This window comes from Cricetulus griseus (genome assembly GCF_003668045.3).
Source record: "Cricetulus griseus strain 17A/GY chromosome 1 unlocalized genomic scaffold, alternate assembly CriGri-PICRH-1.0 chr1_1, whole genome shotgun sequence".
Lineage (NCBI taxonomy): Eukaryota > Metazoa > Chordata > Mammalia > Rodentia > Cricetidae > Cricetulus > Cricetulus griseus.
The window spans coordinates 210,029,341-210,044,263 of NW_023276807.1; the positions used below are offsets into that span (position 1 = coordinate 210,029,341).

Here is a 14,923-nt window from a genome sequence, read left to right on the forward strand (position 1 = left end):
TAAATTCTGCTGTGTATTCAAAATAGAGCCTGACACAGCTAAAACACTTTGTAAATATTAACTCTTTACCTGATTCAACAGTCCCATGATAGGTACATTGGTGTAGCAAATGGTAAAATAACACAAAAGATAAAGTTAAGTGTCTATATGCAGAAATAAACCAGGAAAATTTTAAAATTCAGAAATACTATTTATTATAAATTATATTTAAATTAGAAACAATCTTATTTTCCGTTTCCCAATTCCCTCTCCCTCCCATCCTCCCATGCCCCCCACAGATCCCCATCCCATCCCTCATGCTTTCCTCAGGGAGGATGAATCCTTCTATGGGGGATCAAAAATCTGTCAAGACTTTTGGGGCAGGGCCTAGCCGAAGCCACACACACACACACACACACACACACACACACCAGTGTATCTAGGCTAATCTATGCTAAGAGAGCATCCCTCCATGGGGAATGGGCTCCACTGCCAGAGGTCTCCTAGACTTGCTCAGACCTCCTAGCTGACACCCATGCTCAGGGGGCCTGGTTTGGGCCTATGTTGGTTCATAAATACTCTTCTTCTATGCCCTTCCTCTTGAAACAAGATGTCACAGCCCAGACCAGCTTCAAATTCATGATGTGGCTAGCCAAGGCTGGCCTAAAACTCCTCATTCTCCTGCCTCTCCCTCACCTCCTAAGTGCTGGGTTGGGGGTGTGTATGCGGCCTCACACCTGGTCACATCTTCACTTTCTTTTTATTTTGTTTTTGCTTTTCAAGACAGGGTTTCTCTGTATTGCTTTGGAGGCTGTCCTGCAACTCGCTCTGTAGACTAGGTTGGCCTTGAACTCACAGTGATCCGCCCGCTTCTGCCTCCCGGGTGCTGGGATTAAAGGCGGCGCCACTAGTGCCTGGCCACATCCCTTTTACTGAAACAGCATAAACATCTTTCAAGTAGCACAGTCTAAGTGTAATGTGGAAAATACAATGTAATAGCTAACAATGTGGAAACTAATCAAATAAGTAGGTAAGTTAGAAGCAATTAGGAGCTTGAAAAGTGTTTTGATTATGTGTGCCATATTTAATTTCCCATTTTGGAAATATTTACATTTTGCAAAAATGCTTTTGCCCAGTAATACTTTATTTGTTTTTTTTGCTTTTGCTCAAGATGAGTGAATATATATATGCATATATATATATATATATATATATATATATATATATATATAATATCTACAGTGCTAGAACATTCCCACTAAGATAGGAGAAAGCCAGTGTCCTAAAATGGAAAGCTTTGACTATCTCTAGTGTTGAACTCTATAGTTTTGGGGAGCCACAAGTTATGCTAGGAGAAGAAGAGCAGTTGTAAACTATGATGTGGTAGATTTCCTTTTGTTGTCAAAAGTAATATGAAGGAGTTAATAAAAGCATATGCCAAAGACCTCTTTTTTTCTTAGTAGGTGTGGTGTTTCCAGAAGAAACAAACAGATCTTCTTATTGCCTTTTATAAGGATAGAATTACAAAATTAGAAGCAGCTGTGAAGGAGGCCCAGCAAACAGTGGCTAGCCAGAACAAGTAAGTACCAAGTCAGACCTCAGCTAGCACCTTTTCTTTCTTTTAGTAAAGCTATAGTCATTTCCAGATGACTGAAAATTGCCCTATGTGCGTTCATGTTTGTCTTAAGAAAGTCAGGTATAGCATGACAGTGTCGGTGAATGCCTTTAATCTCAGCACTCAAGAGGCAGAGGCTAGCAGATCTCTCTGAGTTTAAGGCCAGCCTGGTCTACAGAGCAAGTTCCAAGGCAGACAAAAGATGAGAGAGGGAGAGAGACAGAGACAGACAGATGAGGGGGGTTGTGTGTGGAGAAATGGTTCGGTGGTTAAGAGCACTGCCTGCTCTTCCAGGGGACCTGGGTTCAATTCCCAGCACCCACATGGCAGCTCACAACTGTCTGTAACCAGTTCCAGGGGATCTGACACCAATGCCATAAAATAAAAGTAAACTAATTAAAAAACAAAATAAACCCAAAAGAGTCAGGCACAAGTATTTGGTTATCCCCCTTGGTTTCTGTTAATTTTTTTTCTTCACTCCAAGAACCCGCTTCACCTTTTAGCTTTTCTCTTCTACTTCGTTATATTAAAAAATTATTTCTTCAGTGAAGTCAGATATAGCTCACACTGATAACACTGTTTCTTTGGAGGGGGTTTATTTTGGAAAGTTAAAGCTAAAGACAGAATCCTTGTTGGAAACTTAAAATTTTCTTTAATGCATGTTTATACATGTATATTGTCCTCTGACCTCTACATGCATGCCAGGTCAGATGACAACTTACAAGAGTTGTTTTTTTCCTTCCCATGTGTGGATTCAAGGGATTGAACTCAAGTTATCAGATGTGATAGCAAGGCCTTTCCCTGTAGCACAAATAATAAAAACCCAGAGACAAATATTGGGGTTCAAGTTGAAGATCAGAAAAGCAAAGTGGCCAGCCACTAGAGAGTTCTCACCTCTACCAGTGTTCAGACCAAAGGGGTGATCCACCAAACCCCAAACTGCTCCCAACTGCACTGCTGCTCAGACTCACTGAGACTGCAATGAGTTCCTGTCTTCTTCCACCTTATATTCCTCTCTCCGTAAAGCCAAATCACTCCTGTCTTCACCTCCCTAGGGCTGGGATTAAAGGCATGAGCTCTGTTCTCTTTTCAACTGATTCACTCTCATATAGCCCAGGTTGGCCTTTAACTCACAGAGATCATCTGCCTGTTTTCCTGAGTGCTGGGATTAAAGGTGTGCACCACCTCTGTCTGGCCTCTGTGGCTAACTAGTATGGCTAGCTTTACACTCTGATGTTCAGGCATGTTTTATTTGTTAGATCATAAACAAAATACCACATTTCCTCACTGAGCCATCTCAAAGGCTCAGTTGTTAGAACCTTTAGATACCAACAGTCCAAGAGTGTGTATGAAGAAGAAATGGAATTCTATGTAAAAACCCTTTAAAGTCATACCAAGTGACTGCTTATTTTGTTCACTTGTATTCATCATCAAAACCCTGCCACCTTCTCTCTGAACCACCAGATCCCCGATGGAAGTTCCTTGTATGTCTGCAAACACCTCTCAGTAAGCATTAACTAAGATGTTGATAATAGTAATAATTTTTATCCTAGTGACCTGGACCTGATTGTTTCCATCTTTTGCCTAGAGAGCTATCAATCTTGAGAAAGGAGAATGGAGAACTGAAGAAATTTCTAGCCATCCTAAAGGTGAATAAAATAGATTTCATTTATTTATTTGTTTTGGTTTTGTGTTTCTAGGCATCAGTCAAACTCAGGACTTTGTACATGCTAAATAAATGCTCTATTACTGAGCTAGATCCCCAGGGGTCTTACTATGTAGTTTAAGCTAGCCTAGAACTTACCATTGTAGTCCATGCTGGCTTTGAACTCAGGATCCTTCTGCCCCAATCTCCTGTGTGTGAAGACTACCATCTGTGCCACTGTGCTCAGCTGAAGTTGGTTCTCTCTCTCTCTCTCTCTCTCTCTCTCTCTCTCTCTCTCTCTCTCTCTCTCTCTCTTTCTCTGTGGCTTTAGAGGCTGTCCTGGAACTAGCTCTTGTAGACGAGGCTGGTCTCGAACTCACAGAGATCCACCTGCCTCTGCTTCCCGAGTGCTGGGATTATGTGCACCACCAACGCCCGGCTGACGTTGGTTCTCTTTACTATTATTTTATCTCCCATCAGTCCATCTTTCTAGCTGGCTATATAAAACAGTGCTTCCCAGTAAGCTTATAGTGTTTGTACAATAGATACACTGTAGTAAACAAATAAGGGTACAGAAGACCTTGGAGAGGTGAGAACATCAATATTTTTGATCCATTCTGAAATGTCAGAGAGTGATGCTATAACTGATAGGAGGATCTCATCAAAAAGCGCATTTCAACTTAATATTTCTCTTGAAGAAGTCTAAGATGCCTCAAGACCCTTTCCTTGTTGTTTGATATTTTTGTCTTGTTTAGTTTGAGATTGATTCTAAAATAGCCCAGGCTTTGTACTCTTTTAAAAATCCCAAAACTTTTATTTATTTATTTATTATTATTGTTAGTGTGTATGTACATTAATGTATGTAAGATGTGTGATATGTAATGTGTGTGTATGTGCAGGTGGCAGTCATAGGGTAGCTTTAGGGAGTCAGTTCTCTCTTTCCACCATGGGAATGAGGGATCAAAAGCCAGTCGGGTTTAGGCAGCAAGCATTTTTACCCCCTGAACCATCTCACTGAACCTGACTTTGAACTCTTTATATACTCAAGAGTTGCCTGAAACTCCTGAGCCTCCTGCCTTCAATTCCTTAGTGCTGAGATTGCAGGTATGTGCCACATGACTAGCTCCTCAGTATGCTCTTACGAAAGAAACTAAATTTTTATTCTCTCAAAGCTAATAATTTCCTGAGGAAATACTTTTTTTTTGTCCTCCTGTTGGCAGCCTTAGCTAAGGGAGCTTGCAGATAAATTATCTAACAATAAGACTGATAGCCATTTATTACAGCCTTTACCTGTAACTTCCGTCACTTCCATGTTTTCACCTACAGGGATCTCCAAGCTGCTACTACGGAAGCAGGTCAGTTTTTACCACACTAGCCCTCTACCTTGAAATTTTCTGATTTGTTCTTCAAAACATATTTAGTTGTATAATTGTATATACCTGTATGATGATATGTGATACATGTGTGCCATGTGTAGTGATCAAGTTAAAGTACCTAGCATTTCTCTCTTCTGAATCCTTAACCATGTTCTTATGTTGGGATGCTTTTGGCTTGTTTTTTCAACCTCCACTTGTGTGGTCTCCAAGCTGGATAAAATGGTTGATGAATTTGTCTTTTCCTTTTCTCTGACAGAAGTGAAATCTTTTTGTTTTATTTTTGTGGTACTGGGGGCTAAGGTCTTCTGAGTATTTACTACGCTAGTGTACTCAAGAGCTCCCTCTTTTTTGCTTTTTAATGAAAGGAGGATCTCACTGTGTAGCTCTGGCTGGCCTGGAACTCACAGAGTTCTGACTGCATCTGCTTCCTGAGTGCTGGGATTAAAAAGGTGTATGCCACCTTGCCCCCTCATGCAGCCCTTCTGGTCCCCCTTTTTTTTTGGGGGGGGGTTCGAGTCAGGGTTTCTCTGTGGCTTTGGAGGCTGTCCTGGAACTAGCTCTTGTAGACCAGGCTGGTCTCGAACTCACAGAGATCCACCTGCCTCTGCCTCCCGAGTGCTGGGATCAAAGGCATGCACCACCAATTCCCGGCTTAGTCTTCTTTCAAGTTTCTGTATTTTATATATCCATTATAATATATAAATATCGTAGTGCTGGGGTTCTTTTTCTTTGTGGTGCTGGAATATCAAATCTCTGGCCTTGGTAAGCAAGCACTCTACCACTAGGTTTTCTCCAGGACTGATTCTTATCTTTTCTCTTAGTAGCCTATGAATCTCTGGTAGCTAATTGATTTAATCTCAAGGCATAGGACATAGACATATTTTATATATATATATTTGTTGAATGGATGGCTAAATGAGTGTATGGTGAATAGATGAATGAATCAGTAGATATAAGGTTGAGAGTATTTGTAAGAAGCTACAGGAAGGAAGGAAGAAAAGACTCCAGAGTTACATTATGAATGAGAGAGAAGTGGAGGAAGGTTCCCCTGGGGAATTGGAGAGTAAAGAGATCTCAGAATGCAAACTTGGATTCTGTATGTTGGAAATAAGTACTCTGTGCTTAGAGAAACTACTGTTTTGTTATTTCTTTTTCCTTCTTCTTACCCCATCTTTCAAAAGGAGATTTTATTTTTAATTGTGTGTGTGTGTGTGTGTGTGTGTGTGTGTGTGTGTGTGTCCCTGCCCACAAAGGCCAGAAGAGAGCATTAGATCCCCTAGAGCTAGAGTTAAAGGCAGTTGTGAGCAGCCAAATATAGATGCTCAGAAATGAACTGGAACCCTCTGCAAGAGCAGTACCTGCTTTTAACACCACTGAGCCATCTCCTGAGCCTCAAAGCTACTACTGTTGGCTATAATCAGTGACTGACTGACTCTCTAATGTGGTGTTGCTTCTGCTTGATGAGACCAGAGCTACCTTTTCTTTCGTTTCCTTGTAGATTAACCACACCTCGACCAGTGGGCATTACTTCCCCGTCACAATCAGGTGAAAAACCAATTCTTTCCAGCTACTTGTGTGAAATGAATAAATATCTTTTCCTCAAATGGAAATTGTTGTTTTTTCCCAGAGACCATAATATGATTTTGCTAATCTTACATATAGTGTGAAAAACATGATATAACCAGATAAGTACCCAAAACAAATTAGCCAGACAAGGCAGAGTGTACCACTGATGGCAAATTTTTCCTAAACTCTGTGATCTTGCAGTTGCTCCACGCCCAAGTTCACAGCATAGCAGCCAAGTGGTCAGGTGAGTAGAAAGCCTGATATTCAACATTAAAACTGTTGACAAAGTTGGAAGATGAATGTGGTACTTAAGAGAATTACTGCCATGTCAAATTTGACACCAGTTTTTTTGTGTTTTTGTTTTTTTGCATTCTTGTTTTGTCTCATTTTATGTAGTCGCTCTTCTTCTATGGAGTCCATCCCTTATACAGTGCCTGGCTTTGGTAATGTGGAACAGGTAAGTAATAGTCACATTATTTTTCTATATTGAGGTTTCTAGTGCTTAATGAAAGCATGGCTGTAAATCAGACATCTTAAATTTGAACTAGGATTGGAATGTAAAAAATAAATTAATAAAAATGTTAAAAATGTTTTCATGTCATGTGAAAATATTTCTAAATATTAGAAAATGACACAGAATCAAGAGGAGTGATGATAGTGTAAGCCTTCAAGAATTAAATACACAGTATTGGTCATGTTCAGTTTGGAAATAATAGAGCACAGGTCCTTAAGAGTAGTATGCACAATCTGGGAGAACAATGTGTGTATGATGAATGATTACAGAGAAACAGTGGGGAGTTGGGAATGTAGAGAACCAGGGAATAATAATTCATGGTCATTATTTTTCTGTCAGGGAAGAGGCCTTCAGGAAAGGAGCACTCCCAGAGACTCTTACACTGGTGAGAGAGGGTAGGGGAAGGTATCTGAAGCCAGCATATTCTGGCCAGAGACTAGAAATTTCTATGCACAATATGTGTTCTATGTACAATAATATAATGTGTTTTACTTTTTTTCTAGAGAATGATTCTAGGTACACAAACATGAATTACAGTTTTCAAGTAATGGTACTTCTGTTCTGAAACAGATAGTGAGAAAATAAAAATGGAGTGATAGTCATTGAAAATCTGATCAAAGGCTGGGGCTTGGCTTAACGAGTAAAAGCCTTCTAACACGAGTTTGATCCCCCAAACACAGAGAAAGGTAGAAGGAGAGAACCAACTAAAAACTTGTCTTCTGGCCTTCACTTGTGTACGTACACACACACATACACATACTTACATACATACATACATACACACACACACACACACACACACACACACACCACCCACCCCCACCCACCCTTCAAAAAGAAAACCCTACTCAGAAAAACTTAACTGAGTTGAGTTTTCAAAACTGCCACAAGATGGCAGTAGAAATTAAGTCTAAAAGAAAAAGCTAACCAAATGCCAATTTCTTTTGTAATGATAGCAACTTGTTTCTACATTTGCTGCCATGGCACACATATGGAAGTCAGAGAGAAAGTTGTGTGGAGCCAGTTGTCTCCTTCCACCTCTGTGTGGGCTTCAGAGCTCAAATTCAGGTCAGAGGCTTGAGCAGCCAGCCCTTTATCTGCTCAGCCATCTCACCAGCCCAGAAAACATCAGTTGCAAACCAGAAAGGTGTTTGGCTTTTCACTGTTCATTAAAGGTAAAAACATGGGCTTTGTTCCTAGTAACAGTTTTTCTGAAAGTCTGTTTTGTCTGTTACTAGTACAGCCACCTCACTTTTCTTGTTTGCTTTCTGCATGGACCATCTTGTGTGTATGTGGTGCTGGGATTGAATTAGGGGCCTCAAGCATACTCCCACTGAGACACAGACACATCCTTTTCTCCTTTTCCTTCTTTCCTTCCTTGTTAGCTTCCTTCTTTCCTTCCTTTTTTTTTTTTTTTTTTTTTTTTTTTGTTTTTGAGACAGGGTTTCTCTGTGTAGCTTTGGAGCCTATCCTGTTACTCGCTCTGTAGACCAGGCTGGCCTTGAACTCACAGAGATCTGCCTGCCTCTGCCTCCCGAGTGCTGGGATTAAAGGTGTGTACCACCAATGCCCGTCCCCTTCTTTCCTTCTTTTTCCCCTTCTTTTCAATCAGTGCTGGAGATCATATACATACCAGGCAAATCTTCTACCACTGAGTTATATCCCCAGCGTATTTAGATTTTCTGTAAATGTTTTTTTTAAAACTTAGAATGTGTACATATGCATACATACCAAACCATGACAACATGTGTGGATATCAGAAAACAGTCTTGTGGAGCTGGTTCTCTTCTTCCACTTTAGGTGAGTTCTGGAGACTGAATCTGGGTCACCAGACATGAGCAGCGTTGGCCCTGATTTTCTGCCTTTTGGTTTTGTTTTGTTTTGTTTTGTGTTTGTTTGTTTTTCGAGACAGGGTTTCTCTGTATTGTTTGGAGGCTGTCCTGGAACTCTCTCTGTAGACCAGGCTGACCGCAAACTCACAGAGATCCGCCTGCCTCTGCCTCCCGAGGGCTGGGATTAAAGGGGAGAGCCAACAACACCCTTCGATTTTCTGCCTTTTAATTGGAAACTTTAATACATTTATATTTGATGTAATTGTTAATAAGAAAGAACTGCCGTTTTGCTATTTCTTTAATATATGTAAGATCCTTTTTCTTCATTAATTCCTTTGTCACTGCCTTCCTTTGTGTTAAATTTATTCTAGTACAGCATTAATAAATTCTATAGTAGCACTTTAGCTCCCTTTTAGTATATTCAAAAGTGCTTGAGATTACAACTAACAAATTTTGAAAACCTGGTTTAAATTAATTCCACATTTAACATCAATATTATACTAAATGTCATGGTTCTGTTGAATTAATATACTCAGCAACACAAATTTTAAATTGTTATCTTATACAGTTGTCTTTTAAATCTTATGGGGGGTTACCAAGAAAATTGCACTTAAACTGTCTTTTGTTTTACCTACATAATTATCTTTCTGCATTTGAGTTACTAATTAGTGTCCTTTCATTTCAGCCTGAAAGACTCCATTTAGTATTTCTTATAAGGCAAGTTTGAGAGTGATAAATTCAGTGTCTAAATTTTTGTTTGTGTAAGAATATCTTAATTCCTCCTTCAGTTTTGAAAGATAGTATTATTGCATATAAATTTCTGGTTGATAATCTTTGGGAACTTTTTGAGTGCTCTCTGGTAGCTGGTATGCCTGATGACAAAGTCAGTGCCAATCTTGCTGAGTATTATTTGTGATAAGTGGCTTCTTCTTGCTATTTTTAAGATCTGTTGCCAGGGAAAGAGCATGAAGCTCAGTTGGTAGAGTGCTTGCACAGGGTTCATGAAGCCCTGACTTGTTCTCCAGCATGTAGCAAAGTGGACATGGTGGTGCATACCTATAGTTACAGCACTAGAAACTGAGGCTGAGGGATCAGGAGTTCAAGGTCATCTTTGACTGCATTCTGGGCTACTTGATACTCTGTCTCAAAAAAAAAAAAACAAAAAACAAGTTCAATTAATCATTGGCTATTATGACAAGAAGCAAAATATAGGGAACTCTCAGATAGTAACTCTTTTTTTTTTTAAGTTAAATGGTATTGAACATTCTGCCAGATTTGTTTTTGTTTTTTGTTTGTTTTTGTTTTTTGAGGCATGATTTTTCTGCATAGCTCTGGCTCCCGTGAAATGTACTATGTAGACCAAGTTGTTCTCAAATTCACTGAGATCCACCTGCCACTGACTCCTGAGTGCTGGGATTGAAAGTGTGTACCACAACTGACCAATTTTTTTTTTTGAGACAGGGTCTCACTGTACAGATCAGGCTGGCCTTGAATTTAAAATTATTCTGCCTTATCCTCCCAAGAACTGGGATTTTTGAGCATTTGCCACCATGCCTAGCTGCTTCTTAAATTTTTTCCAGTATCATTTAACTTTTTCATTTGTCCTTCATCCTTCAACTTCATTTCACTTCAAACCACGAGATTTCAGGTCTTCTTCCACAAAGACCTTCAGCATTTTCCTTTCTTGAAACGGTTCTTATTTTTTGTTTCTTTCTTATTCTAAAATTCACATTTCTCTTTGACTTCCCTGGCTTCCCCTTTGCTGGTTCCTTCTCTACCCAAGTGTAAAACAGCACTGCTTAAATGTTTGGATCATCCATACAAAGGACCTCAGTCCTAGGGATACTTTTAAAATGAAGAATATCAGGGTTTTTGTTATTTACTTAGGCCAGAAGTTGACTTTGGGTGTCTTCCTCAATCACTGCTTGCCTCATTTTAAAACATGCTTTATTACCTGGGTGTGTTAGAGAACACCTTTAGTCCCATCACTAAGGAAGCAGAGCCAGGTAGATCTCTGAGTTTGAGGTCAGCCTGGTCTGCATAGAGTTCCAGAACAGCCAGGGCTACATAGAGAGACTCTGTCTCAATACCTGCTCCCAAGAAAAATGTTTAGATTGTATTTACTAATTCATTTAGTGTATGCATATGTATGTGGGTACAAATGTGCCACCACGTGCATGCAGATCAGAGGACTTCTTTTGAAACAGGTCCTCTCTTTCACCCATATGGGTTCTTGGGATCTCAGTTAGATTGTCAGGTTTGACATCAAGTGCCTTATCCACTGAGCCATTTCACCAAACCATTCACCTTAATTCCTTAATTTCATTCTTTTTGCTTTTCTTTTTTTGAGACAGGGTTTCACTATTTATCGTGGAACTCACTCTGTAAAACAGACTGGCCTCAAAGTCCAAACATCCACCTGCCTCTGCCTCCCCAGGACTGTGATCAAAGCATGTACTACATGCCCAGCTTTTTTTTTTTTTTTTAAGATTTTATTTATTGGGGCTAGGCGTTGGTGGTGCATGCCTTTAATCCCAGCACTAGGGAGGCAGAGGCAGGCGGATCTCTGTGAGTTCTAGGCCAGCCTGGTCTCCAGAGCGAGTGCCAGGACAGGCTCCAATGCTACACAGAGAAACCCTGTCTCGAAAAACCAAAGGAAAAAAAAAAAGATTTTATTTTTTTTTATTATGTATACAACATTCTTCTTCCGTGTATATCTGTGCACCAGAAGAAGGCACCAGATCTCATAACAGATGGTTGTGAGCCACCATGTGGTTGCTGAGAATTGAACTCAGGATCTCTGGAAAAACAGTTAGTGCTCTTAACCTCTGAGCCATCTCTCCAGCCCCCAAGCCCAGCTTTTTTTAAAAAAAAGATATTTACCATGCCCACTTCAGGTCACCCCACTCCTCCCTCCCAACTTCATGTTCTTTTTTTCTCCTTTTAAAAAAAAATAATCCACCGAGTGCTGCCTACATGAACATATGCAATCTACCAGCCACACTCAAAGAAAAATGACACCCCTTCAATTGCCAATAACTCCTCAGCTGAGGTGAAGTTTCATAGCCCTCCCCTATCCATAGTGGAATTGTTTACTGTCTTTATCCTGCAAGCCATATCTGTTGGGAGTTCATGAATGCATGGCATGTCCAGAAGACAGCATTTCACAGCATTCCTCCTCATCCTCCAGCTCTTTTTGTTGTTGTTGTTTTTGTTTTGTTTTGTTTTTCGAGACAGGGTTTCTCTGTGGCTTTGGAGGCTGTCCTGGAACTAACTCTTGTAGACCAGAGGCTGGTCTTGAACTCACAGAAATCCGCCTGCCTCTGCCTCCCGAGTGCTGGGATTAAAGGAGTGAGCCACCACCTCCCCACCCCCCACCTCCCACCCCCAGCCCATCCTCCAGCTCTTACATTTTACTATCCCATCTTCCTTAGTGCTCCCTGAGCTTCATGGGGACCATTCACTTTAATGTGTTAGACAAGGTCTCTCACTTAAGCGTGCAGTTTTTGCTAGACTGGCTAGGTACAGAACCCTAGGGATCCAACTCTCTCTGGTCCCATCCAGTGCTGGGGTTTTAGGCTCACACTGCAATGCCATGTCCAGGTTTTAAGTGGGTTTATTGGGGTTCCCAATGTAGGTCCTCATGTTTACACATGAGGACCAACTGAGCCATCTCACCCTCACCCTCACCCTCACCCCCACACACCTAGCTCCTACTGGTTCTTTTTTATACAGTTTTCTTTCTTGGTTTGATGAAGCTCCATTCTCATTCTTTCTTCTAGCATGTTAATATTATTTTTGTATGAGGGAGGGGTGGGGAGCAGGAGCTCTAGTGCTAGAACACACATGTGGCAGCCAGAGGACAACTTTGGGAGTCAGTTCTCTCCTCTCCCCTTGGTTCTCTGCATCAAACCCAGGCATTCGGACCCTCAGGTTTGTGTAGCAAAGCAAATATTATTATTATAATTTCTTTTTGGTGTTTTGAGACAGGATTTCTCTTATAGCCCTTGCTGTTCTGGAACTCGCTCTGTAGACCAGACTGGCCTCGAACTCACAGAGGTCTGCTTGCCTCTGCCTCTGCCTCTGCCTCCTAAGTGCTGGAATTAAAGGCATGCACCACCACTACCCAGCTATTTACTTTTTAAAAATACAGTCCACAATCTTTTCCTTGTGTGTCACATAATTTGCCCACTTAGAGCATTCGGTCATCCAACTGGTAACTGTTCCTGGAGACCTTCCTTTTGTATACCCTTGAGGTTAGTTCGGTAAGAACTTAGGCCTTTCTAGCTGCTTCCTGCACTTATGTACAGTCCTGAGCCTAGATGCTGGGCATGTGTTGGAATGTCTCAGAGTCCCACACACGTCTCATTCCTCCATTTCCCTTTATGTCTTTAAGTCTGTCTTCTCAAGCGGCCAAAACAGGTGCTTTATTGTTTTCATTAAACACTCCTGGGGAAGAGGCTGGGGTGTGATGAGCTCTGAGCTCAAAACCCTGATGACCTTTAGTTCTTAAGCTCGTCAAACCACAGTCTTATGTGTGGGAACCAAACAGTTCACATAATGACAGTTGTCTAAAAATGCAGCTTTGAGGGTCTGAGGATCTGTGGCTCAGTTGGTCAGGAGCCTGCTGGGCAAGAGTAAGTACTTGACTTTGAATCTCCAGCACCCATGTAAAATCCAGGTACAGTGGCATGTGTCTGTAACCTCAGCACTGTTCTCTAGCCAGACAAACAGAACTAGTGAGCTCAGATTCTGTAGGAGATACTGTCTCAAAACATAAGGTACTAGGGCTATAAAGGTGGTTGAGTGGTTAAAAGCTCATGTTGCTCTTTCGGAGGACCTGAGTTCTATTCCCAGCACCCACATCAGGCCTGCAGCTTACAACTTCGTATAACTCCAGCTCTGGGGGATCCCGTGCCTTGCACACCTGTACTCACATGCACATGTATACATAATTGAAAATAGACCTTTAAGGTACTGACTAGGTATGGTGGCATACACTTTTAATTCCAGCACTCAGCAGGCAGAAGATGTGGAACCCTCTGAGCTCTAGATAAGCCAGGGCTACATAGTGAGACCTTGTTTTAAAAAGCATGCAAAGCAATGGGGCGCTAAGGCTACATAGAAAAATCCTGTCTTGAAAAACTTAAAAAGAAAATTTGTCAGGAGGCAGAGGCAGAGGCAGGCAGATCTCTGTGAGTTTGAGGCCAGCCTGGTTTACAAAGTGAGTTCCAGGACATCCAGGACTGCACAGAGAAATCCTGTCTTGAAAAACAATAAATAAATAAATAAATAAATAAATAAATAAATAAATCTATAAAGCAATAGAAGACATGTGACATTAATTCCTGGCCTCCACATACATGTGCATCCACATGCACATATGCACAACTATGTTATGCAACACGTAAGAACTCCAACCCCATTCCTTCCCTCTAGTGACTATCAAATCTGTTTTTCATCATGATTATGGCCTGTTGGTTTCCAAAGCTACCATGAAGCTGGAGGAGACATGAGTATGGTTAAAAGGTTATGACATTAGCTGCTTCTACTCACATTCACAGTATTTTGTTTTTATTAATGTACATTTTCCAGATTACCTCCAGATCTTTATAATTTCAGGAGTTCTGAAATGATATTCTGACTGATTTTGCAAACTTGCTCCTTGACTTGGATGCTGGGGATCTGTATCACTTTCTTTTCACTGATGCTCCTGCTAGACAATTTCATGACTCTTGTCTTTGGCTACACTTTTCATTACCATCTTAAAGGGAAAGCCAAAGAAAGCACATACATATTAAAGCACTTCAAGGGAGTGTTGGGCCCTATCCCCCACACTCAAGAAAGGGAAAAGAGTGCCTTTGTGAGGTACTAAGTGACTTATGAGCCTTTTCACTTATCATTAGCCCTAACCCTAAAATATATATACAAAAAAAAAACTTTGACCCCATTTCCTTCACACTAGCCTCTAAATCCATTCTGAATTTTCTCACTGGCTCATATTTATGCTTTCCAGAAACCCCTTCACCAGCTTCAACACATAGCCTCTCTTACAGGTAAGTAACATTGCACTTCCTCTGTGTGTGTGTGTGTGTTTGAGTCAGGGTCTCATATAGCTCAGGTTGGCCTCAAACTGAGTATGTAGCTGAGGCTACCCTTGAACTCCTCCTGATTCTGCCTCCTAAGTTCTGGGATCATAGGGGAGCACAACCATGCCTAGTGTCTTGCTTCCTTTTTCTGGTGATGTATTCACAGTGATTCTGCCAACATTCCTAGGGTTCCTTGTCTGGTGGCCTATACTACTGGCATTCATAATCCACAATTTATGAGAAGATGGGAGAATACTGTGTATAATATGCAGTCAAGTTATTGCTTTCTCGGTTGTAGACAGGGTTT

General features: G+C 40.9%; 1 protein-coding gene across 1 annotated transcript in view; it reads left to right on the forward strand.

Moving 5' to 3' along the window:
- Rnf212b (ring finger protein 212B) overlaps positions 1-14,923 on the forward strand; it is a 34,883-nt gene that overhangs the window by 14,226 nt on the left and 5,734 nt on the right. The window contains exons 5-12 of the mRNA XM_035453464.1: positions 1,443-1,558; positions 3,183-3,243; positions 4,566-4,594; positions 6,114-6,160; positions 6,383-6,425; positions 6,578-6,638; positions 7,035-7,080; positions 14,544-14,583. Of these exons, the coding sequence (XP_035309355.1) occupies positions 1,443-1,558; positions 3,183-3,243; positions 4,566-4,594; positions 6,114-6,160; positions 6,383-6,425; positions 6,578-6,638; positions 7,035-7,080; positions 14,544-14,583 (443 nt within the window). The remainder of the gene's footprint in view (positions 1-1,442; positions 1,559-3,182; positions 3,244-4,565; positions 4,595-6,113; positions 6,161-6,382; positions 6,426-6,577; positions 6,639-7,034; positions 7,081-14,543; positions 14,584-14,923) is intronic.